The sequence below is a fragment of the Gopherus evgoodei genome, chromosome 2, assembly GCF_007399415.2.
Source record: "Gopherus evgoodei ecotype Sinaloan lineage chromosome 2, rGopEvg1_v1.p, whole genome shotgun sequence".
NCBI lineage: Eukaryota > Metazoa > Chordata > Testudines > Testudinidae > Gopherus > Gopherus evgoodei.
The window spans coordinates 239,066,533-239,094,025 of record NC_044323.1 but is presented as its reverse complement, the minus strand read 5'-3'; the positions used below and the strand labels follow the sequence as shown (position 1 = coordinate 239,094,025).

Here is a 27,493-nt window from a genome sequence, read left to right as displayed (position 1 = left end):
CATAGGACAAAGAGGGGAAATAATGGGTCACAGACTGATGTAATAAACCATAAATCCAGTGTCTCTTTTCAGTTAATGATTTTTAGTGACTAGAACAATTATGAATTTACATTCTCAGATTGACTTTTGAAAGTGTTGTGCCAGTTTCCTTTGAGGATGAGGACTGGAAAGGTCAGTTATAGAGGCTTTGTGAAAAGTGTTCACCCCATAGGTGCTGACTCCATGGGTGCTCCGGGGCTGAGGCACCCATGGGGAAGAAAATAGTGGGTGTTCAGCACCCACTGGCAGTCCCATCCATCAGCTTCTCTACTCAATCCTGCCCCCCTCCTCCCTGAGCCTTCCACCCGACAGATGGATCAGCTGTTCAGCAGCATGCAGGAGGCACTTGCGGGCGGGGGGGTGGGAGATGGGGTGGGAGATGGGGCAGGAAGAGGTCTGGGGTGGAGCAGGAGTTGAACATCCCCTGGGAACTCAGAAAGTTGGCAGCTCTGGTTCATGGTGTTTTTGTCTTTCATCATTTTCCTGGGTGAGTTCATCTGAAAGCATAGTGATTGTCTGGTTTCACCTATATAGCTGTTACTGGGTCATTTAGTGCACTGGATGAGGTACATCGCATGTTGTGACAGTCATGTGTAGGACTCATGGATCCTAAAAGATGTGTTGTGGGGGTTGTGGATCATTGTTGCAATGGAAACATGCCTGCAAGTTCTGCATCTGTTATTCTGGCAGGGTCTGGTGCTGATTGGTGTATCCTAGTCTGTGAGGAGCATGCTTCTGATAGTGAGTTTGGGGAGACTAGGAGGTTGTTTGAAGGACAGAAGAGGGACTCAGGAAAGATTTCTTTTAGGATGAGGTCCCCATTGAGCATGGGTTGTAGTTGTTCGATGATACCTTGTATGGGTTCCAATCTGGGGTGACAGGTGACAACTAGGGGTGTGCAGTCAATGGGGGGGGGTTATTTCTGTATTGAAGCAGGTTCTTTGGGGGTATTTGGTGGGGGGCCATAGCTACAACAACACAGCATCCATAAACATTAACAACAGTTTCCTGGTTCCAACCAGAAAAGCTCTTAAGCACATGATTTATTTTAATACTTTCATGGGACTATTTTTTTGTCTATGTGCTCAAGTGCGTTGTTGGATCAGGGCCCCCTGGCGTAACCTCTGCTTTTCATGAGGCAATACTGTCATAAACAGATAGTTAAGGGTTAATGTCTCTTTTACCTGTAAAGGGTTAAGAAGCTCAGTAAACCTGGCTGACACCTGACCAGAGGACCAATGGGGGGACAAGATACTTTCAAATCTTGGTGGAGAGAAGTCTTTTGTTTGTGCTCTTTGTTTTTTGGAGGTTGTTCGCTCTTGGGACTAAGAGGGACCAGACGTCAATCCAGGCTCTCCAAATCTTTCTGAATCAGTCTCTCATGTTTCAAACTTGTAAGTAACAGCCAGGCAAGGCGTGTTAGTCTTATTTTTGTTTTCTCAACTTGTAAATGTTCCTTTTTGCTGAGAGGATTTTACCTCTTTTTGCTGTAACTTTGAAGTAAGGCTAAAGGGGGTTCCTCTGGGCTATATGACTCTGATTACCCTGTAAAGTATTTTCCATCCTGATTTTACAGAGATGATTTTTACCTTTCTTTCTTTAATTAAAAGCTTTCTTTTTAAGAACCTGATTGATTTTTCTTTATTTTAAGATCCAAGGGGATTGGATCTGGACTCACTAGGAATTGGTGGGGGAAAGGAGGGGGTGATGGTTAAATTCTCCTTGTGTTAAGATCCAAGGGGTTGGATCGGTGTTCACCAGGAACTTGGTGAAAAAGCCTCTCAAAGCTGCCCGGGGGGGGGAAGGTTTTGGGGGGACAGGAAGTGTTCCAGACACTGAAATTTGTGGATAGTGGCAGTGTTACCAGATCTAAGCTAGTAATTAAGCTTAGAAGTGTCCATGCAGGTCCCCACAGCTGTACCCTAAAGTTCAGAGTGGGGGAGGAACCTTGACAGGTACAGATCCACATCATCTCCAATTTTTCCCCTTAAACCTATATTCTTTATCTTTTCATTACATAAACTTATTCTTTTCCTGATGCTTCCCATTTGACTGTTTATTAACCCTAACTTTGCACTTCCACGTTCAAAGCACTTTACCAACAGTAACTAATTAGCCCTATAATGCTCTTGTAAGGTAAACATTATTAGTCCTATTTTACTTATGGGGCAAATAAGGCATAAAGAGATCAGTTAAATAGCCTGCCAAAGGCCACACATAAAGCCAAGAGCAGAATGAGGACTGAAACTCTTCACTACCTGCTGCTACTCACCTGCGATACTTCTCAATGGAGTTTTTCATCCTGTCCTAAGAACCTAACCTTTCCCCTGCAGTCTCACCTGGAGTAGAATTCCATCACTCAGTAATAATTTGTCTCCTATTACCTTCCTGTCATTTGCTGCCAGAACATCCAGGGACATATCTGTCTCTCATGTTTGACTTCTCTCACTCCTCATCAACTCCAAGGGGGTTCATTCCTGCAGAGCTGCTTTTATTGCAGTTCTTGCCCATTGTAAATTAAACCTTACAGTTTAGGGAACATTCAACTTCATCTGATGACCTGAAAGGTTCTGATAGGTTTTGGCTGCATAGATCTGTGCTTTCATGAGTCAGCTGATTCAAAAATGTTCAAAGTATTAGGGGACGTACTGTGCTTCTGAAACTATGGGAAGCTGGCTGCACTGAATATAAACTCTTTCAACTTGCCCAAACTACATTTAAAGAGTAGTCTGGTGGCTGGCTCTCAGAGGCATAGTTTAATAACAGCTTACCGAACAAAAAGAGATTTCCAGTGAAAAGAGCAGGAAGGAATTAAGAGTCCATGACTATGAGTAAAATATCTTTAAAATCTTTTAAGACAACTGTAAACTTTAATCTCTACTTCCAGCTTTCCTTCTTTTTTTACTCCCAAATCCTTTTTTTAATAAAATCTCCACTCACTTTCCTAACCATGTACTACTGAAGGAATTTGATCAGGGCAAAACGGTTACTATCATAGACAGCAACTAAATTAGAAAAGTATAATGTTATCTACAGCACTTTCTTTTAAACAATAACCTCGGGTTGCACAAATGTGCCAAGACACACATGTGCACGCAGACGCACACACATGGTGGTTGGGTTTAGTGTGCAGGGCCTGGGTGGTGTTGGTGGCCTGTGGTACACTGGCGGTCTGATTAGATGAGCTTCTGATCCCTTCTGGCCTTAAACTCCATGACACATACCCAAAAAATACAAAGGCTGAGATTTCCAAAACCGCCTGTGGGATTTGGACACCCAATTCCTATTACATTTAATAGGAACGGGATGTCCAAATCCCTAGGTAGCTTTAAAAATCTCTGCCAAAAAATTATAAATGGAAACATAATTAGATTGGCTACGGTCAGTGAGGATAAACTGTGTCCAGGTTACATCTGAAACACGTAGGCTCATGTTTGCTCAAATAGGAAGGATAGTCTAGTGGTTAGAGTGCTAGGTTTGACCTCAGAAGAGCTAGGTTCAGTCACCTTCTCTGCTAGAGACTCCTTGTATGACACTGGGAAAGTAACTTTGTCTCTCTGTGCCTCAGTTGCCCACCTGTAAAATGGGGATAATACTACCTCACAGGAGTCCTAGAAGTATAAATTAGTTTAAAAATTGTGACGTGCTCAGATAAATACAGTAATGTAAATTAGGGTCAGGTGATTGTGTCTAAATCCCTCATTTCAGACTCAGAATAATGCTAAAAAGATCTGGTGTCTTGCTGAAAATAATTTGAATAAAAAATAAAGAATCATGACACTACAATTATACAGGGAGTTATTTTTGCTAATAGCAGAGATCCTCAACGCATTGCAAGCTTCTTGCATGGATACTTTATTTGTGTCCCTCGTTTGGGCCTTCGCAGATTGAGAGGTATGGTGCAAACTCCCTCTCATGTACATGCAAATCAGGTATCTGCGTTTGTACATGGCCTAATAGGTACCTACCTCACCATATGCAAATATCTGATGTGTGTATGCAAATTGGGTATTTATGCAAATAACTTGGATTTGAGCAAACATATGCATACAATTGTTCCCTGCTTACTCTGAAAATCTGAGCTATAAAGTCTAGGGAAACATTGTCATGAATTCATAGAAGGAGTAACACAAGTATATTACTTATGAGCCCTTTCTCATTGTTATTAAATAGCTGTCACTCTCCTGCTGCCCTTTGCCAGAAGTTAAATGATAGCATATTGGAGAACTGTCACATCAGACCCTAATCAACTGCCACCTTCCATTTGTACTCAGCACTCATTGCAACTTGAACCAAAAATCTCCCGACGATTTGGCAGATAATATACTCATTATTTAAAGTGTTCTGAATTTTAAAGGTCATTCATGTGACACAATGAGTTTTTCCTTTGCACTTGAAAGCATGAGTTTTGTTTCATGGCAGCCTTCATTTAGAGCTACTGCTAATAGCAATGTAGGCTTAGGTGAAGGAAGAATCATTTTTACAAGAAGGAATTTAGTAGTACTTACTCTTTCCTTGTGAACTGCATGTTTTGTTTTCAAGAAAATTCAACAGATTAGCAAAGCAATAGTGGGTTTTCATCTGTGACATGCAATACTTCAAAAGTATACACTGCTAAATGTAACCTGGAGTTGATTCTGCTAAAGTTGAATAACTGCTGGGTAACTATCATAGCCTAGTTATACTTTGTAAATCCCAAAATACTTGGTAGAAAGATTTGAAACATAAACTGCATTGTGGTTCATGGCTCGGGGTCCCAAGAAGCACCTGAAGCGTGTAGCAGCTCCAAAGCATTGGATGCTGGATAAATTGACAGGAGTCTTTGCTCCCCATCCATCAACAGGTCCCCACAAATTGCGGGAATGCCTTCCACTCATCATCTTCCTTAGGAACAGACTCAAATATGTCCTGACAGGAGATGAGGTCAAGAAGATCTGCATGCAGAGGTTCATCAAGATTGATGGAAAAGTCCGCACTGACATCACCTATCCTGCTGGCTTCATGGATGTCATCAGTATTGAGAAGACAGGCGAGCACTTCCGTCTGGTATATGACACCAAGGGTCGTTTTGCAGTTCACCGCATCACAGCTGAAGAGACCAAGTACAAGTGTGCAAGGTGAGGAAGATATTTGTGGGCACTAAAGGAACTCTGCAGTGTACCTGGATTAGTACCCGCTGTGCTAATTTACAAACTAGATCAGAGTGGTTTGTGAACAATTTGTCTATTTTTTTTGTCCTCTGTGCATTCTGAAACTACTTCAAGGGGGAAAAAAAGAGCGATCGAGACAGCGAATACAATATTGGAAAGTCTTGTACTTTCATTCTTACAAAGAGCTTTAGTTATAACCAGGATATTATGAGAGCTTTAATAAAGTAAGGTAGTTTTATATTGAATATAGTGTTATAAATGAGCTCCTTGGAGACACACAGATGTAAAAAACCCAGACAAAAATCCCCAATCTTTAATAACGACCAAAGAAATAGATGTGATTGGGAACCTGTGAGATTCTGAACAGAACGTGTTGGGATTTCAATTTGGAATCACATAGACTTATGGATCAAAAGTACTGATGACACAGGTACATACGTGATTATGCTATTGTAAATGATGAAACAATGGAAAACATGGCATATGGCACCCCCTTCTCAACAGCTAAAAGAAGCAACTCGTGTTAGATATTACATTTCTTTCCACTTCCATGCAGCATAAGAATGTGGCTGCTGCAATATCCCAAATCCATAGCACTCATAGATCATACTGAAAAATACCTGTGTTCCTGGGCAGTTCATGACACTAGGGATATTATGTACTTGGCATTAGGTTTGATTGCAACAGTAAGTGACAGTGAGCGTGGTATGTTTGATCCTGAAACTTTCTGGAAAGCGAGTTGGAGCTCTGTCATTCCCTGTCATTAAAACCCTATTAGGAAAAGAAACAGGACTCTTGCTTTCCCTGGTCAACGGAGATGTGACATGCTTTACTTCCGAAAACACAACTTTGATTATCTGAAGGTCTTGTGGGAGAAAGTTAGCAGAACCAACATCCCCAGTTATCCAGGAGATGGGGAGACTGCTCTAAGCTGTTGGCTTCCTCCTCCAAGGCCAGTCCTCTCAACAGGAACCAGCAGTGGGGAAGTAGGGGAGTCTGGGAAGAGAGCTGAACAATATAGTCACCAATCGGCTTTATCTGCCAAATCCCTGATGCACATCAGGATTTCAGCATACTAAGGTATCCAGTTATTTTCCCACTCTTGTCTCCTCCCTGTTCCTTGGTCTCTTCTCCTCCCCTGCTGGCATTAGAGAAGTCATCCACTAACCTTGATTGTCCATCCCTTTGTTCTTAAATCCTTATTATATGAAAGACTGCCGGGTCCTTAGCTAAATTCAGTGATGGAAGGATTAGGTTTTTTAGTTCAGGATGAAACAATAGGCCCTACACCCAAACATAACTGATGCTATCCCAACCAATCTGGAATCTGTCCGCAGATTTATTTGATGTAGGGCAATGCAAATGGGACTTTCAGGCACTGGCCTGTGTCCAGAATGGACTGTGACTGAATTGCCCCAGAGAGCACTCCCAGGTGCACAGTGGCAACACATCTGCTGTTACCAGGGCCGGTGCAAGGATATTTTGCGCCCTAGGCAAAACTTCCACCTTGTGCCCCTGCCCCCTCCCCCTGGAGCATCACTTATTATAAACTTTCAAAAATGAATACTGCATAATATGGCATTGTTCATTAGAATTAATACATGTTCGGCTTGAAAATTTATTAATTTCATTATTTAGTCTACATATTTAATGAAAATAAATGAATAACCTGACAGAGTGTGGGGCTGGCTGGCTTCGGGAAGCGGGGTGCGGCAGGGGCTGGCTGGAGAGAGGGGGTGTGTTGCTAGCTGGCTTCAGGCAGGGGTGTGTGGCAGAGGCTGGCTGGAGATGGGGTGTGGGGTTGGCTGGAGGCAGGGCAGGAGGTGTGGGGCTGGCTGGAGACAGGGGTATGGGGCTGGCTGCGAGCAGGGCAGAGGGTGCAGCAGGGGCTGGCTGCGGGCAGGGTGGCAGGTACCAGGACCGTCCCTAGATATTCTGGGGGAGGGGCAGAGCAGGGGCAGGACCCTATGGCAGAGCCAGAGCAGCAGGGAGCAGTACAGTGCCCCTGGCAGCTGGAGGAGGAATGACATCACTTCCCGGCTGGCCGCAGCTGATCAAAGCCGCAGCGCCTCCTCGCACAGTGGTGGGAAGAGGGTTACACATTTAGCTGGCGCCGGGTGAGCATCTTGGACATTTTGGGCACCGTTTTTGGTACCCTCAAATCTTGGCGCCCTAGGCGGCTGCCTAGTTTGCCTAGTGGTTGCACCGGCCTTGGCTGTTACACATCTTTAGAGGGTGCAGCATACTGTTCTCTCTGTGAAAAGTCAGCAATGCTATAGGCCTGAGACCTGATCAACCCCTCCACCTCCATATTAAACCAGCTTTGGGTAAAACTCAGGGAGTTCACCACTGAAATTAAAAAAAGAAAAAAAAAAGGACTGTTCTGCTGCTGATAAAGCACCCCCACCTCAGAAAGGTCCCTAAAGAGAGTTATAACCACCAGGGTTTTAAAGTAGAGACACCCAGGGGCTGGGAAATTAGGGAAGATACAGAGACTCAACAAATGGTAACGTATGCTCTAACCAGCATTTTTATGCTGACGATCTGCATAAAAAGAGAGGGTCAAAACTAAGTTAAAATTTAGTATGAAAGAGAAAATGTAAAAACTTGGGCAGGAGGGAGGACACACAGGTGCCAGTGTGTAATTGGTTAAAATTTCTGTTATTTAGTAGTGTGGGATAATGTGATAGCTTTAGTAAATTTGAAGGAGGTAGCTAGTTTTACCTATATAATGTAAATGAAAAACAATGCTCTTTGGGAACCATTTCCAGACTGCAGTTCAACATCAAGCTACTGGAACTCTGACACCTCTGCATGACCATGACACCGGGAACCCCCAGATGAGTGCCTCCTGACTGGCCATTGAGTGCAATTTGTCTGTATTTTGGACTGGTATGTATATTCTCTCTGTGTTGCTAATAGATAGGTGTTTAGAGCACAGCTGTCTAAGTCTCTTTCACTGGGAGAAGGTTCCACAGATCCATAGAGCCTTGAGGGAAAGGGCGGGTACTTAAGTTTGTTCCTGAGCCCCGTGGGAAAAGATAGGTGCCTTACACCCTGGGCTGTCAGAAGGGAAAAAGTGGGGATACCTAAATTGATTAGGTCACACCTTTAGTCCTCAGTAGGGTATAGGTGGGGAGCCCTAAATTGATCAGTTCACGCCTTGGGCCGTTGGTAAGGTATAGGTGGGGTGCCCTAGATTTTTGCGGATAACAATACTGGTTGGTAGGAGAGGGCAGGCCACAGGCTCTGTCTGCTTCTTGCCCCTTTTGGAGGGGCTGGCACCACTAGCAGAGTCAGCTCTGAAAGATCCTTGATTCCTTATGCGCAGGGGAGTGCAACGGCTGAAACTGCGGCCAGTCTCTGTATCCAAGGCACAGTGTCTTCAGGCATTCCCAGCAGGCACAAGGGAGCATGTCCACTACTACACACTTTGGGGGAAAGTGGAACACTCCTGTTCAGACACAATCTGGCTCTTTATTTTACTTTTCTTTGTCATCTATTAACTCAGTTCCATTTTTTTACGGTACTGTAAATCTCCTTTTACAGCAACTGTATTCCAAAATAGCCCTGTTAAGCTCAGGAAATCTACCTTATCTGTGACAACTCACCAAACATGGAATGCCAAAGTATTTGACATCATTGTATAAAAATGTATCAGGCTTTTTCATCCACTGAAAAATGTAAAAGTTTTTCTCATGCACTAAATCAAATTTGTAGCAGTGCCCGCTATAGTTAATAGTCTGGCAACTTTCCTGTTATAACTCCCTTGGGAGGTTTATCTCAAAATCTCCTGTAGGTTGGACTTTGGCACACAAGGTCTCAGCCTGGAGAAATTTAAGAACAACATTTTTTTAAAAAGAAAAATTGTATTTCCCCTTAGCCCTCCTGAAAACAGGGAAACACAGAGCTGTTTTCACACTGTTTTTTCCCCCTAGGTACAGCTGTGTATATTCAATAGGGAAACGAACGTCACATCTCATACATATATAGGCACAACAGGGACAGTAAGGGCTGAAGAGGAAGCCTTTACTAAAAATATCCTTACTCTTGCAGGCATTAGTCAGGCCCTTTATTGTAGCTTTAATGGTTTTTCAGATGGTATATGTATTTGCCTTCAAAGAAAAGCAGTTGTCCCCCTACTTCCCTTCTTTTCCTGCAGTTCATCTTTAACCAATAGACACCACTGAATGAGAAATTATTAATATGTAGACTGCTGCATGCAAATTGACTGTCACGGGGATTTCCCAAGAAGCTATAGTTAGCTTATACACCCAAAGGATTTTTCCTCCCTCAAAAAAATATTTTGCTATGATAGTTTCAACTCAGTTTCTGATGGATAACATCCTTTTTACATGATCACGTAATGTACAGAGGTACTGAGCTTGTGGATTTAATTCCTATCTTTTCTAAAAAAAAAAAAAGGGGGGGGGAAGCGGCAGAGGGAATTATTGCTCTGCCTCCTGCTTGCAGTGACTGATGTGGAATCTCCTTTAGCTTGCATATTGCCTTTCAGCTTCATTGAACACCCAGAAGACATCTATGCCTGAACAGTGCAGTTTACAGATGCACAATCCCTTTCTAGAGGAGCCCTAAGGGAGCATGCCTCAATGAAAGACTGACAGCAAAATGTTTTTAACAGTGATTGTGTTCTGTTAACCATTCCTTTGTCACAAAAGCTCTCTCTTTAGGCATACAAGAGGTTTTTAAACATGTTAAACAAAGGAATAGATGCCTGTGATGATGCTGGGGTTACATTTCTTATAAATGCTAAGATTACATTTAATATGACTAACATTGCCATAGGCATGTATCGTACACATTGTCAGGAGCACTGTGCAATTTTATGTTTGCAGTTTCAAACCCCATAAAACAAAATTTTGATTTTAAAATAATGACAAGATCAGCCTCAGAGGAAAAAAAATAGTGATCCAGACTGTCTTTGCACAGGGATGGAGATTTGTTAGCAGGCAAAAAGGAGAGAGAGAGAGATTAAGGCATCTTATCTTCCACACAGTTGTCACTATTACCAGTGACATAACATTATAATAAGAATTGTAGTGTCACAGTATGATGTTATAGTTAATACAGTGAAGCCTTTTCCATTCTGAACCCCCTGTTTATAGTAAGTTTATATAACAAAATTCCTCCTGATCTGAAATCTCTCATTTATGTTATTCTAATCAAAATAATAGTTCTCTTGAATATGTTTTTCATGAAAATGTACATGTACAAAACAAGTCACAACAACTAGATTATGTTCATTTTTACTAGATTCAACCATGTAAGAACTAAATGGAATTATTCAGCATCTCATGATGGCAGCAGCTACAAAGTGCTTTGGGTTAATGTCCTGCACATAGTATAGTGTCAAAAATAATGCATATCCACTTCAGCACTATATGGTATAATGTAACTGAGCATAATAAAATTCAGAGTAGAATAAGCGGACATTGACATCTGTTGAGGCAAACATAAAAATTGAGTGACCTGAACGATGAATTCTGACCAAGTGAATATTGAGCAATATGTGCTTTGAGGACCCAAAACTGGTGATTTGACCAAGGTCCCACAGGGCTATAACTAGTTCTGATCAAAATTCTCCATTAAAACTATTTTTTGATAGAATGAAATGGGTCTCCATTCCATGGAAATTTTTACTTCTTTTGTTGAAAAACTGAGCATGTCCTCATTCTTTTCTATGGACTGGTCTCCCTATGTACTACATCTCCCATAATGTATTGCTTCCTCTTACCAACAGGGGAAACCTTGTATTATCATGGAAGATGTAGTTCTACTAGGGAGCCCAGTCTATAGAGGAGAATGGGAACATTAGACACCCAAACAACAATTCCCATGAGGCAACACAGCAGCATTTTCTAACTCAATTATTTTGGTTTTTGATTTTTCATCTAAAAATCAACATTTTTTTTAGGTGACCTCCACCCCCATTTTCTGACCAGCTATAATTACATCCCAGATCTATTCCTTCTAGGTGCATGCCTTAATCACAAGACCATATTCACCAGCATAAGAAGTTAATACATATATTGTTAGAGTGAAAGCATTCAAAGCAGTCTCCGCACCACCTCAGTATAGGCCAATACAGGTATTTTCCTTTGAAACCATTTATTTAAAGGAAAATTAACTTAAAAGTCCAGAAAAGCCTATATTTTATTCAACTCACTGCAGGCACTGTGGATGCAGTCTAACATGCAATCTGATCAGTTAGCTTTGTTTAACTTTATTCCAGATGTCATTATGTTAACCTCTGGGGCCATAAACAATAGAAATGTTCTGACCATTCACACTATTTCCTGTAAAGAATGAACCAAGTTTTTTCTCAAATGTTTAAGTATTTTTATACTGGTCGTCTCACCCATAGCATAAAACACTGCCTCCTGCTCTTCTTATTTAAAACCCTCATTCATCATTAACTAAAGCAAAGAAATCCAAATCTAGATTTTTGGAACCCTTCTGAAGAAATATTCTTAGCCTTTTGAAGAGGCTTGCAGGTTTGCATTTTCAGAGTAACTGATCTAAATTGACTAAGATCTAAACAGGTTCCTTCATAAAGCTGAACTGCTTGGCCTTTAGCCTGTTTGTGTATCTACTGAGTTATTCCTTAAAACACTCAACATGCACTCTTATTAGCAGCAGAATACAGTGAAGTGCAACACAATATAAAATAATAGAATAACAGACTCAAAGTTGCATAACGCATTGTAAAAAAATCCAGAGAGGCTTAAATCATTAAATAAAAATTGTCAAAAAAGATACAACTGCTGAGCAAAATAGGTGACCGAAAATGGCAAGAAAAAAATAAGTTCCTACTGGAGTACAGTTTTAAAGATTGCTCTTCATAGGTCACTTATTTCTTTAGGTGCCAATCCTGCAAACACTAAAGAACATTTAACTTTACACATCAACAGTTCCATTGACTTTGGGGCAGTGACCATACTTTTGTGTGTATGTGTTTGTATACCAACTAGTACGATGAAGACTTATTTATAGTCAAACTTATTGAACCAAATGCTATGGAGTATCTGTGTTGCAAAACCAGACACAAATCTGTGTATACTTAAATGGAACCCATGGGTATTCCTATAATACAAACATTAAATAATTATCGTGGCCAAATTCAGTCCTATTATAAATCCTTTAAAATTAATAGTTACAACAGATGGATTGTGCGCCACATCTTTTTAGTAAATCTATGATGAACGTTAACTCATATCATTAAATCCCTGTATTTAAAGACTAGAAAGCTTGTTTACATACAACTTTGTAAATTAATAGCTCAATCCTGCAACCCTGGAACCCTCTGGGCCCAATTCAACAGAGCTTTTAAGCATGGGCATGTGATGTGCCAATGAGAATACTGATGTGTAAATATGATTTAGTGTTTGCAGGATCGGGGCCTAAGAAATAAGTGACAACTGAAGAGAAATGTTTAAAATTGTGCTCCACTAGGAATTCCTTCTCTTCTTGCCATTTGCAATAAAATAAGACATCAAAAGAAGTTTTGTTCTAAACTTATGTTTCAAAGGCTAAGCCTCATTTTCAGATATCTTCATTCCAGAGCACTTGGCACCTTGTGGGATCAAGCCCTATGAGCCTGCTTGCATTCTTCATGCATCCGAACTCACACTGAATTTCATAGGAGTTTAGGATGTTCAGTGAATGCAGGACTAGGCCATGCACCTTTGTTTTCCTTTTAAATATTCAATGCTTTGCTCTTGCATGTTAAATGAAGCTAGGGCCTGATCCAAAACCCACTGAATTCCATAATAGTTTTTTCATGGACTTCAGTAGGCTATGGATCAGATACTGAGTGCTTGATAATCGTATGGATTTTGTGTGCAATGAGCTCAAACTCTTGGAAATGTTTTTAACGTGGAGCTTACACTTCAAGGTTACTCTGGAATTTATACGTGAAAAATGTAAAGGAGAACAAGTGAGTTTTCTGGAAAGTGATGCCATTGCATATAATTGCAGCCAGGACGTTATGCACTTGTGAAACTGCTAGAAGTAGAAATAGAAAATGAGATCACTGTTGTTCCCAAAAACCAGCCTATGGCCAGTACTGGATGCTCATCTACTTCTGTTCTGTTCAGTACCCTGTTATAATCTGCTGACTAACGCCAGACTTTGCCTTTTAAATTTAGTAATGATAAGCAAAGAATCATTGCACCCCAGCAAAACCATACATTTCACAAAACAGAGCAGACTGATCAGTTTAAGAATTAAACAAACATAATGTGGGGATTACAATGCTCTGGAATGAAGATATCTGAAAATGAGGCTGTCTTTGAAACATAAGTTTAGAACAAAATTTCTTTTGATGTCTCATTCTATTGCCATGTAAACATCTTAATTGATTTAGAAAACTTTGATAAGAAGTGAGTCATTCAGATTTGGGATTGTCCCATGAATTCTCTAAAAATATGGCATGATATTATAATAAGCAAAGTAAAGTTGAATTGAGCATTGTACAATGCAAGGAATGTCACCACTCCTCTCATCCAGGGGGCATCCTGCAAATGACTGACGACATCCGGAACTGTATTACTATTACTTGGCTGCCCTTGGGATAGTTCTGGCATGTGCTATACCTAGGCTATTTTAAGCGGTATCCAACCCTTGTGGTTGCATCAGGAGGGACTCAATGAAAGATGAGTGAAAACACTGAAGCTTAGGTGACAATGTCCTCCAGTGTTCTGCAGTGAAATTCACAACCACCTTGGGGAACAACTGACTTCTAAGAGCCATTCTGTGATTAACTTCGCAGCTGTTGGTCTGTTAAATTACTTATTGGAGGACAGAATAGAAAATCCATTAGGTAACGGAAGCAAGTTTTTGTATTAGCCGAGTGGAGTGTGAGCTTTCCAGTAGGAGACTAGTGGAGTGCGAAATGCCACTTTTGACAAGCACTATTCATTAAACATTCCTTAGGGTACAGATGAACCTGAGCCACAAAGTTTGGACTCGGATCAGCCCAAACATAACAACAGTGAAGCAGGGACCACTTTAATTCCGATCCAAACTTCCTCCAGTCTTGGGGTGTCCATCTCTAAGCTTTGGAATAAAATTTATGATTAATGAATGACCGTCAATAATAAGTAGCTGAACATTGACAAGAAAACAAACAAGATTTGGAGCAGTTTTAAGGTACATATGTCCCCAAAGTAAACCTTTTACATGGCCTTCTACTCTTTTCCCCATCTGTTCTCAATACTTGGACACAACTTTCCTAGACCTCCGATAGGTACACACTATCGCACTGTTGTGAATTTAAACAAAAACTGCTTTGTTGAAAGTGTTATTCTGACAAATAGGTTTGTCTGGTAGGGTCTACATGTGGACTATCTATAATCAGAACCTCTAGCAGTCCCTAAAATGACTCCTGCTTATTCTATTCAAGTCTTATAACTAGGGGGTTGTTTGTCAATAATATGAAGACTTTATTGATCCAGCACTAAACTTCCTTCATAAACTTCCTTTGCTTCTTAAAACTATCGAAACGTATCACATCTCACATCAGTTCACAGCCTGCATTCTAACGAGATGGAAAGTGCACTATGCACTTTAAGTTTAGGGCTAGATTCTGAATTGAGGACCAGCGTCTCAATTGATGTAAATGAGTAATGCTCCCTGGGTTTCAGTAGAATTACACTAATTTACACCAGCTGAGAATCTGGCCTTGTGATTTTCACATGTATGGATCACAATTAACAGAATTACCAATGCATATGAAGAGCAGACTGTGGTCTCCACTCACAGAGGTAGCTCTACTGGGATGCTGTTTTGCTTCCAAAGGCATTTTAAAAACAATGGTAAAAGTCTCACACGCCTGTCCTCAAATGTTTGGAGAGTTGAGTGCTTCCAGGACTCAGCACGAGGCATCAGATATTCACATACTCCCATAAAAAAGAGCACTCAGTGAGTCCAACATGTGTCAGGACAAATCCCATTTTCTTGCTGGAAGAAGCAGCACACAGGAACCTCTTTAGCTGCATAATCATTTGGGAGCCATCTGCTCTGTTGTGCTGTCACTCATCTTATGCACAAATCAGAGAGCCAAATGCAAAAGTCAGCACTCAGGGACATCATATGGATTTGTTATGCTCTGAACCCCGAATCTGCCTGTGGAGTACATTCAGCTATATACTCTGTGTAGTTCGTCATCTGTGATAGATGTAGTATTGATAATCTTCAATTAAAATATCACCTGTGTATAATTCATTGCTATTTGTTAATATAAGTCTTAATGTTACTTAACTGTTTTCAAACATCATGCCTGAGAGAACATAACACAATGACAATTGCTTGTAAAAATATGCAAGGGGACTGCAGCCTTTTGGGACATGTGACCTTCCTCTGGTTTAAGTGAAAGGCATAACACTCTGTTTTTTCCACTGAGGCATGACAATTTAGGTAACGTGTCAGAGCTGAAAAGCCAACTTGTGATATACCTTGGACTTGACCGAAGGGCATGCCATATTCTGTAAAATGCTACAATCCTAACTGGAAAATAGTGTGATCCAGAGGTACAGAGCACTGCTGGGCTATCTGTAATTTGTCATTACAACTGTCAGAAATAGAAGAAGAAGAAGAAAAAGAAGAAGAATGGTGTCAAAGCAAAGAATACAGGGCTAAATCCTGCCCTTAGCAGAGGTGGCTAGTATGGAGTTAAGTGTCTTGCTCTTTCATGAAACCAACACAAGAAGTATCCTGCTTTATGGAATGAGCTGCATCCAATGCTGAATCTGTGTAATCCACTGCACTACAGAAAACTCCTGTCTGCCTTTGTGAACGGTGAGAAAAAAAGCTCTCTAGGCACCTCCCCCCACTCAGGGCTGCCCAGAGTGGGGTGCAAATGGGGCAATTTGCCCCAGACCCCGGACCCCACAGTGGAGCTGTGAGCCCTGGGCTAGCAGTGGTCTGGGTCCTTGGCGGCATTTTGGTGGCAGGGGGCCCTTCAGTGCTGCCGAAAACACGGAGCTACTGAAGGGCCCCCCACCACCGAAATGCCGCCAAAGACCCGGACCACCGCCGGGAGATCACAAGTGCGGCAGCTCCCCCGCTTTACCACAGGATCCCTGAATTCTCTGGGTGGCCCTGCCCCCACTTCCTTTTCCTCGCACTGGAAAATATCACCAGCCAAAGTTTAACACTGTAGAATAGATTAACCTACTCCTTTTTTTCTAGATATTCCATTTTTTCCCTAATAAAATTCACAGTCAAGCTCTTTTCATTTTCCTGCCCAGCAGAAGTATGGTTTTCTTGGGAGAGAGCTAATAAACAAGGACTGGAGAGTTAGTGAAGTCAGTTTTCATTGCTCATGATGTGAAAGATCCTTTTCCCCTGCACATTTAATGAATGGAGATATTCTCTGGTGCTGCTTTGAAGTCAGTGATAGATTGTCTGGATTTGGCTCTCTGTAACTCTGCCCCAGAATAGCTTTCATACTTGAAGCACCAGAATTACTGAAAATTAACTGTTGATACCCAACAGGTTACTTTAAAAGACATTATGTTTGTGTTTTTCCAATATCAGCAGTTAGCAAGTTCTGTTTCTCAGAAAGAATTACAGTACCATAGACAACATCACATGACCTGAAGGAACCTGTATGTAATGGAAGGTATTAAAATGCCAAAGCAGGACAGATCAAATGGTAGCCCCATTTTTTTCTTGATATTTATGCTGATCAAAAAATGCTGAATCAAGAGTTACATGATACTTCATGCGCAAACTTCAGAAGGTAAATAATCTTTTAATGACCAACTCAGTAGTCAGCATATACAAGCTTTTAAAACAAAATCAGTTAACTACTACCAATCCATTGTGTTCCTTGATATAATATATATTGGCATAGCAATAAACTCACTTAGCTTTCAAGACTTTAAAATACTTTAGTTATTAAATTTTAATGACAAGGATAAAATATAATCTCTTCGTTTCACAGTCACACTGGGTGCCATTAAAGACTTGCACAGAAAATGAGATTTGCTTATAAGTGAAGATGGAAAATGTCCTGATTGAAATAAAGAATGAACTGAAGGTAAAATGCCTATAATCCATGAGCATCCATCCAATCTCCCAAACAGATCTGCTGCATCATGGATCTGCTTTGCCATAACTTCGTTTTTGGAAGCATTGTGTCTTAAAGGCAGTGGTACTGGGAATAAGGACAAAGACGTAACATTAGCAGTACATTCAGATAAGGGCATTGGTGCCAAATCTGTAGCCACTTCATGACAGAATTCCTAATGAACTCAGTGGGAATTAGAGGTCAATAGCAAGTTCATCTATGGATCAGCAATAAAATCAGACGAACAGTTATTAAAACATTAATTTTCAACACAAGCTGTTAGGTACTGAGGTAACCAAACTCTTGTGAAAATTCAGGAATAAATGTTAGTACAGAAGTGGTGCCTATCCTTTTAAGAAGGAGGAAGAACCTCATTTCCCTGTCTCCTTCATCCTAGGTCTGTAATTAGACAAGAGAGCACACAGGAATAACTCAGCTTTTGAGGACTGAGGGCAAAAAGAGCCTTAATATAGGTTCTTGTGGATATTGCATTATTGTTATTAGTGTAACCATGCTGACCTAGAGCATTATACACCCTAAGCCTAAAATAAAAACAGAAGACACAAAGACATTTTGTCTGGGCTGCATAACTCAAGACGTAAATGTAAAGAAATGTATCTTCTTCCATTCTCACGATAGCTCTGACATTTGCAATAGAAACATCCATTTGATAATATACTATTTTTCTTGCATAATAACTCGCTATTGCACTGTGTACAACCAGCTAAGCAGCATATATTATTCATTCTTCAACTCTACACTCTGAAAATCAATAGTGCAGCATTAACGTGGCTTGGCCACTGGGCTAACACTCTGCTTGGCAAACAAGGGGTTAATATATGACTTGCAAAGGAACTTGTATAAATGTTTCATATGACATCCATTTTCATTCCAAAGACACGGAAAATTAATGAGTGTGATTTTCCCATAATGCCTGATCAAAAAAAAGCCCACTGAATTCAATGTAAAGACTCCCTTTAATTTCAATGGGCTTTGGATCAGACTCATAGGGATTTTATTACGTTTGTTAACTGGTAAAAAAACACCCCAAAAGCCAAACTGAGTCCTCATTGTTTATCCCACACAGTGTAAGAAATAGATTCAACAACAATCTGTTCATGTCAACTGCTAAGGTGCAATGAAATATCTGAATGAGGATGCAGATATTGGTAGATTAAATGAATATGATATTCTTTTTCATATTTTTTTGAAAGATAGCAAAGTAACAATATGTTTTAGGTTTAAGCTGAATGATATTTCCATATGTTGTTCTTGATTTTCCATTCTAAAAATCCTTTAATTATTTCCCTTACAAAGAGAAACTTCACCTCTGAACAAGAAGGCAGACAAGCTGTCCTTTGCCAAGCTGACACCAATGCTGTTCTAACTGGCTGGCAGACAATGTCCTAGGCATGGCTGAACTAGCCCCTTTTCCCTGGGAATTCAGCAAGTCATCTCAATGACATGTCCAGTCTGGGGGCTTGGATCCTAAACACATAACTAGATAATGATGCAACATGCTGTCGTAGTGATACTGGATCAACAAAGACAACAATTTTTCTATTTTTCGTCTGCAGAGGGAATGACTTTATCCAGTACAGCTTCTTGCCCCTTGTTTCAGGATAAATTAAGAATCTGCTGTGTGAATACGTAATTACACTTTAAACGTAAGAACATAAGAACGGCCATCCGGGGTCAGACCAAAGGTCCATCCAGCCCAGTATCCAGTCTACTAACAGTGGCAAATGCCAGGTGCCCCAGAGGGAGCGACCCTAACAGGTAATGATCAAGTGACCTCTCTCTTGCCATCCATTTCCACTCTCTGACAAACAGAGGATAGGGACACCATTTCTTACCCACCCTGGCTAATAGCCATTGACAGACCTCTCCTCCCTGAATTTATCTAGTTCTTTTTTGAACCCTGTTATAGTCTTGGCCTTCACAACCTCCTCAGGCAAGTAGTTCCATAGGTTGACTTTGTGCTGTGTGCAGAAGAACTTCTTTTTATTTGTTTTAAACCTGCTGCCCATTAAAACAAAGTGCTGAAATTTGAATTTTTTACCTTAGATGAGGATCTGGCCATATATCCTAATATTCTATCCAATCAACAGCATATTGTATTAAAGCACATAATGTATACCAATTTCAGTACACCTCCACCTCGATATAACACTGTCCTTGGGAGCAAAAAAATCTTACCACATTATAGGTGAAACCGTGTTACACTGAACTTGCTTTGATCCACCAGAGTGTGCAGCCCTGCTCCTCCAGAGCACTGCTTTACCACGTTATATCCAAATTCGTGTTATATCAGGTGGCATTATATCGAGGTAGTGGTGTATATCTTGGTTTATATGAGGCTAGTTCTTCATTTTCTAATGTTTCATAGATTCCAAGGCCAGAAGGGACCATTTTGATCATCTTGTCTGACCTCCTCTATAACATAAGCGAGACAACTCCCCCAAATAATTCCTAGAGCAGATCTTTTAGAAAAACATGCAGTCATAGAAATGAATCATAGAATCATAGAAATGTAGGAGTGGAAAGGACCTCAATAAATCATCTAATCCAGTCCCCTGCCATGAGGAATAAGTATTATCTAGACCACGTGTTTGTCTAACCTGTTCTTAAAAACCTTTAATGATGGAGATTCCCCAACCTCCATAGGACAATTTGATTTAAAAATTGTCAGTAATGGAGAATCCACCACAACCCTTGGTAAATCATTCCAGTAGTTAAATTACCCTCACTGTTAAAAATGTATGCCTTATTTCCAGTCTGAATTTGTTTAGCTTCAACTTCCAGCCATTGGATTGTGTTATACCTTTCTCTGTTAGATTGAAGAGCCCATGATCAAATATGTAGCTATTTATGGAATCTAACCAAGTCATGCATTAACCTTCTCTTTGTTAAGCAAAATAAATTGAGCTCCTTGAGTCTATTACTATAAGCCACTGGTTCTCAAACTTTTGTACTGGTGTCCCCTTTCACATAGCAAGCTTCTGAGTGTGAAACCCCTCCCCTTATAAATTAAAAACACCTTTTAATATATTTAACACCATTATAAATGCTGGAGTCAAAGTGCGGTTTGAGGTGGAGGCTGACAACTCATAGCCCCTCCATGTAAGAACCTCGCAACACCCTGAGGGGTCCCGAACCCCAATCTGAGAATCTCTGCTATAAGCCATCATTCTCATGGCTCTTCGCTGAACCTTCTCCATTAGACTAAGCCAGGGGTTCCCAAACTTGGTTCACGGCTTGTTCAGGGTAAGCCCCTGGCAGGCCGCAAGACACTTTGTTTACCTGAGTGTCCGCAGGTACGGCTGCTCGCAGTTCCCAGTGGCCACGGTTCGCTGTTCCTGGCCAATGGGAGCTGCAAGAAGCAGTGGCCCAGCCTGCGCCATTTCCTGCAGCTCCCATTGGCCAGGAACGGCAAACCAAGGCCACTGGGAGCTGCGAGCGGCCGTACCTGCGGACAGACAGGTAAACAAAGCGCCTTGCAGCCTGCCAGGGGCTTACCCTGAACAAGCCACAAACCAAGTTTGGGAACCCCTGGGCTAGGCTCATTGGGACAATTTCTGCCCTCATTTACATTATTCAACCACAACTTCCATGGGAGTAATTGATCAGATTTTGGCCCACTGAATATTTACATATAATGTATTCACTAGCTGAGGACAGCTGAAAGGCAACTCCAACTGTATAATATGCTTTAGTTCAAGTTTCCAACCAAGAATCACACAAAATGGGCAATAAGTCATAGAAGGCAATTTAAATTAGGCAAATAGGCTTCAAATAGCAGCATACAGATAAGCACACTATGCATTCCATTGCAGCCAAATAGAATAAAACTATATGTTCTGTGAGCCATGTTCAGCCAGAGGAGGGGGAAAATCAAGAGGTGCAAAATAAACAAATATGAGCCCTACTAGGTAAAAACAATAAATCACCTTGATTTTCAAAACCTGCCTGGATTGGGTATTAATAGTGTGGGCACCACTTTTTATCTAAATCAAATATATTGCCAGGCCCTTCAAAACAGGCCAAACCAGTGGTAAAGTATGGTGTCAATAAACACTTTGTTCAGGGTTTTCAGAAATGCTCAGCGTTTGCCTAATGCTGTTCCCACTCATGTAGGTCAATGAGGGTTTTGCTACTGAATTCAATGGGAGCAGAATTAGACTAATGTTGAGTATTGATGAAAATCCCACGCCCTCTATGTACACACAATTAACCACCAAGTAAAAGAACGATCAAGAGCAAAACCAAACAAAACACACTCTAATAGACTAAATAAAGGACCTGGGGTTTCATTTTTCCCATATCTCTCAGCATTATTGTCTTGCTTTCTAGTTTACAGTATATTCTGGCAGTAGCATGACTCATGGTATTAAGTACTATGGGTCATAGCCTCCTTTCTGACATGAGAAAACGCAGAGCAGAACCTACAAGAAAACATTCATGCCTTTTCCCCTCTCAAAACTGTCCAGCTGTTGGGAAGCAAAAGGTAGCAGTATAAAATTATTCTGGCAGCAGGCATGGCCGAGGAGCTACAGGTAAGCCAATGATCTCTGAGTTCAAACCCAACAGCCTCCATCATCATGTGCATATCTAATATGGTTCCATGGGGCTTTCGCTCTCTCTCTCACTCCCTACCACTGGCAACAATGCTGGCTCTGTTGCTTTGCCGCCATTCTCTCTCCCCTCTATAGAAGCACTCATATTTCTGGTGGTTGGGCGGAGGTCATGCTTACTTAACCACACTGCAAAGAAAGTATGCAGCATTGCAGGACTGACTCAGCCCTGTCCAGCAGGCTGCATAGCAGCTATATCACAGAAGTGCAGCAGGAAGCCTGATGACCACTATACCATGCCACTGGATCATACTGTGTAACATGGTTTCCTCAAGACTTTTTTGGTACACCTTATGCCCATTTGCTTCCCTCTGTTTCTCCTAATGGAGAGGAACATATGGCCCAGAATACTCTACTCTCAGAAGTTGAAAATCCATTTGCATGTATTTTCTAAAACATTCTTTAAAACACCCTCGTTTTTCACTGTCAGCTGTTTACTCTAGTTACAAATCTTTATACACCAGGCCTTGACTCTTTAAAGAAGATGTTGTCCAGTCTCAATCCAATTATACAGCCCATGGTGAAAAATTAAAACAAGAAATAATATGCTTTTTAAAAATGTCTAACTATTATGAAATAATTATTAACCAATTCATGGAAATGTTGCCATGCTTTAAATTTGTATAAACTTTCATATTTTAAAGTTATTAACACAGGACTGACACCCTAGTACTCCACAAGTGAGAGGGCAAAACATAGCCAGAGTTAAGCAACACGTGTGTACTAAACCTTTGATAGTTTAAGTGTCACTAATTTAGGGCCAGATTTTGATGGTCTTGCTCATATTGAGTAGTACCTTATGCCATGAATAGTCCCACTGAAGTAAATGGGACTTCTCAAGTGCTTTCTGTTGTAAGTAACAGTACCAGAATCTGGCCGTTCCAGTCCAGTCCTGCCTTCTTAACACAGGTAAACTTCCCCTTGATATCAGGAGTACATTTGCCTACTTTGCTTGGATAAAGCCAGGAGGATTGGGACATATCTAATGAAACAATCTGATTCCTTATCTCTGCATATTCTATATATTCATACAGAACTCATTCTGGGGTTCAAAGGTTTTTTTATCAGAGATAATATCGCTCTGATATTTGCCAGATACAAAGCAACCTGCTGGCACCACTCTCCCGACCGTCAAGCTTATGCCACTTATTAGATGTCCTTAATTAATGAATTGAGAGACAGCCATTTTAAACCTATACAATGCCCTTAATGGAAACAGTACGAACACTCTGAAGTTGTAGAAAACATTTCTTTATAATCAAATAAAATGATTTTATAAGCAAGGAAGCTACTAGTGTTTCATACTTATACTCATTGGGAAAGATTAGACATACATGCAGTATACCATTACATATGTGTGTTTGTGTTTATATACAACAACTCTGAAGGTTTATAGTTTATATTTATAGTGCTTCAGCCTGATTCAAAGCTTACTGAAGTCAATGGCAGGTTTTCCATTGATTTCAATGGGCTTTGGAGCTGACATTTAATCAGGTGTATTCACATGAACATATGTACCCTTGTTTTTCTCTATATTAAACATTTTTAGTGAAAGTTATTGATGCATTTCAGATAAACAGGTCATGTACTTTTAATTTTCTAGTGCTTTGGTATTAAGCATGTCATTTACCCTACCTTTGCAGCCACAGATGAGTTGGGTTTCTCTAGCAAGTCCCAGAGTTTCTTTCTTTTCTCTGGGCAACAAGTATTATCAAACTCTTCCCCTTCTCTCTCACGCATTGTCTCTGCCTCTCTCCTCAGTTCCTCATTCATTTGTTCTTTCTTCTGATGATACCTTGCCTGGCAGCAAGATTCTAAATATATTTCATCAATCCCCCAGAAATCAAGCTCTTGGCCGAAAGAGAGAGCACACATTTCTTCCATCATGTGTAGCTTCCCTGTCCTGTAGAAATTCAAAATGGAGGTGAAAGCCCCTGGGTGTCGATCAAAGAAATATTCATTCTCATTCAGGTTATAGTCATCACACACTTCCAGCAGAGAATCATGGGTATTGCAGTCTCTGAGCTTTCCTAATCGAGTCCTTGGGAGTCTGTCCAAAGTCCTCCATAGAACTTCATGATTGAGTCCACCTACATTTATTTTAACTCTCCTTGAGCAAGTTTTGCTCCGAATGATCTCCACTGGTTCTGGTGGGAGGGAAAGGGTGGACCTTGAAGACTTCCTGTTCATCCCAGGTGGAGCCTTCTCTGCCATTCTGAAATGGATGCAGCTGTGAAGCCAAAGTCTTTATCAGAATGAGCTTGGAGAATACAAATTTTCAAGTAGGATCCTCTTTAGACAGGTCTCCCCATTCCTGGAGCTAGAAAAGAAAAATAAATGGACTCTTGCAACACACCGCATATTCACACAGAGTTTTTCTTATGTGACTATATACCTCCCTTTCTACACTCTCATATATACATCAGAATATAATGACAAATGCAATAATGTTGCTCACTGAGAAGGGAAGCTCTTTTTTCTGGTGGTAGGAACAATGCCTCAATTTCAATAGTTGAGAATGCCAAGAGTATTTTCAGAGATAGTCAGAAAAATTCCAGTGAAATATTTTTGTGAGAATTTGCCAATTCATCTAAAATCAAAATAGTTTGCCAAGATGGTTCTGATGGAGGGTTTCTGCCTGGTTTCCTGCTAGCTCACCTCACTCACTGAAGAGTCCCAGCTTCCAGGGTCCACAGCTCTGGGGTATTCTGCCAGGCAGACTGCTCTGGGTTCTGTGGCTCCATTCCCTTGTTGCAGAACATTTTGAAATTCTGGGGTTTTGCTCTGAATTGAAACAAAGCCAAAATTTCAAAATATCAAAATCCTCCATGAAATGGAAATACCTTTCTCTGCACAGCTCTAGATATTATGTGATTTATTACATTACGTCATGGCCATGCATCTTCTCATTGACCAAGAAGGTTTGACATGTAACTAAAAATATTTCAGCTCCACTGCCATTATAACTGGTCAAGTTTTCTAGTGCTAGAAACTACTGACTGGCTTACAGATGTCTGAACATCATCATGTGACTCTGTTCTAGCCATTTACATAATATATTGGGTTGCATATTGGAACAGCAGGCAAATATATAACTCTCTATCTTCTCAGAGACCCCTTCTTCTCCCCCTCTTTGCCTACCTGTTAAGTTGCTGCAGGAACATGATTCCCAACGAATTACAGCAACCAGCATCTTCAGGTTTCTGACAATCCTCAAGCTCATCTTCATTCATTGCCTAAAGCTGCAGATTCCTTCAACAAGTGCAGCTGCCCTTCGCTCCGAGTTGGAAATACAAATATCAAACAAGTAGTCCCTACATAATCTGGTACAAGTCTCCCACAAAGAATCTTTCTCCCTATGATCTCTTGCTCATTTACCAGACACTATGTTTACATAATATGCTGACTAGTCAAGGGGCCAAAAGGAAAACAAAAAACAAAAAACCGTCAACCAAGGCTAGACAGACAGGCTCCGTAAAAGAACAAGACAGATAGACTGACAGACCTCTTATAGGGAAGATGAGAGCTATCCTTGTCTTCCAACACTGGAGAACAGACTTGTCTTCCTACCTGCAGCCTGACTCGTCTTCTGAACTGGACAGTGATGGTGTCCATAGCCTCTGTTTGCCAGAAGCAGGGAATGGGTGACAGGGGATGGATCACTTGATGATTACCTTTTCTGTTCATTCCCTCTGGGGCGCCTGGCATTGGCCACTGTCAGAAGACAGGATGCTGAACTAAATGGACCTTTGCTCTGACTCAGTACAGCCATTCTTATATTCTAAATAACTTCAGTTTAATTACAAATGTAAGAACAAGAATTTAATCCTGTTTACAACACAAAATCTAAAGTAAAAAATCCCTAGAAATTTCATTATATTTATATTTTTTAAAGATTTCCTTTCTTCCTTCAGCAGGCAGAAGAACTCCAAGACGTCTGGGCCCTATCCTGTGATGCACTGGAACTGCCTGCCTTCAATGCCAAGCAATATCAGGGAAAGGAAAGGAAAGGGTCTACATCATTTCAGCTAATATTTCACCTCATAAAAACATGTATTTATATTTGTATGCATGTATAAAAAGACACACAAGATTACATTTTATTCTAAGTGTAGAACTTACTGTCCTACTGTCAAAAACAAATATCTTAGTAGCTGAAATCATTTAAAAGTCAAAAGGATTCTGCCGTTTCACATTCCACACTGCACAAGAAACTCCCTACTGATCTCCTAGAGTAAACGCACTGAGGAGGCAGCCCAAAGCTGCTCAATGCCTATTTACATGAGGGCTTAAGCCCATAACATTTATCTTCATTCATGAAAAAGACACCTGATAACTTCACTTGTGGAGATAAATGTCATATCAAATCAAAGCCCTCAGGCTGGATGTTTCCACTCTGTGCATCCCTCTTTTTTTCCACTGGGCCAGCTCCTGTCCTCTCACTCACCTCATTGCAGCCCTAAATGTAGCAGAACTACCATGATAATATTCTGCAGCACAAAGGGGACCAGCTGCAGATATGCAGCACAGGGGGGACTTCTACACTCTGTAATCTGCACCCTCTGGTGGCTCTCTGCACAGTACTAAAATGGGGTATTGGAACTGGCAAGGGTAAGAGTTGTGTCCTCAGAACTATGCAGTCCACTCATGCAAGTTCCACATAGCAAACAAAAAGCAGCTAACGGGTGTTCCTCACCTTGAGAGAGGATTCTGTACTGAACTACCGCTGGAGAGATTCTCTGTGCATGGCCTGTTCACTTAGGTTTTGTCCAGGGGTCCAGGATGTATTTATCTATTATTTAACACAGAAATGGAGATAAATAGATATTTACCAACTGCAATAATATACATGAATATTTATCATCGGCAGAAAGCAATCTCAACACTTATGAAAAAATCCCTTAGAACTTAATAGACAACGTTAACTTCTGCATAGATCTTTTAGACTGTCATATAGAATTTAACAGAAAACTTTATCCCTGCTACAGATTAAAAAAAAAACTTAGAGAGGTTATGTTATTTTTCATTAAATTCAATACATAGGTTTATAGAATCATTTCTATAGAAGTCCATTGGTTTAATCTCTATTAAATTCTAGAGAACTTAGGGAAATTGTGTAGCCATCTCCTTTCCTTTATTTTTGTTAAACTGTGCTTCCTAGTTTTAGCAACTTTAAGTAAAACTCACTAGAAATCAGTCAACCAACTAATATGGTTAGGCTAACCAGACCCTTATTAGCTTTCGAGTTAAAATTACTTTTTTAAAAAAAGAAAAACAACAGCAAATTTGTTTTACTATTTGTGCAGCACAGCTGTGCCTTGGCATTGTTAAACAATGAAAAATTATACTGCCATCAGCACTGGGCCAAAGCTGACAAAACAAAACATTTTTTATTATGATACCATAATTATTGGTTGAATCTCCAAGTTTCAGGAAATGTTTATCAAGAATTTCTAAAATAGCAGCAATGGGTTTGATTCTGCTCACAGTGAAGTCAATAGTAAAACTCCTATTAACTTCAGTGTTCAGAGGAATAGGTCTGATATATTATAGAATAAACTCCAGCTTTGCTATTG

The 27,493-nt window shown here is 40.6% G+C and overlaps 1 protein-coding gene across 1 annotated transcript in view; it reads right to left on the bottom strand.

Annotated features, from left to right (window-relative positions):
- Positions 1 to 27,493, bottom strand: part of KCNB2 (potassium voltage-gated channel subfamily B member 2) — a 279,532-nt gene that overhangs the window by 236,247 nt on the left and 15,792 nt on the right. The window contains exons 2-3 of the mRNA XM_030553266.1: positions 26,614 to 26,709; positions 23,553 to 24,237 (exon numbers count right to left, since the gene is read on the bottom strand). Coding sequence (XP_030409126.1) covers positions 23,553 to 24,131 — 579 coding nt within the window. The 5' untranslated portion in view covers positions 24,132 to 24,237; positions 26,614 to 26,709. The remainder of the gene's footprint in view (positions 1 to 23,552; positions 24,238 to 26,613; positions 26,710 to 27,493) is intronic.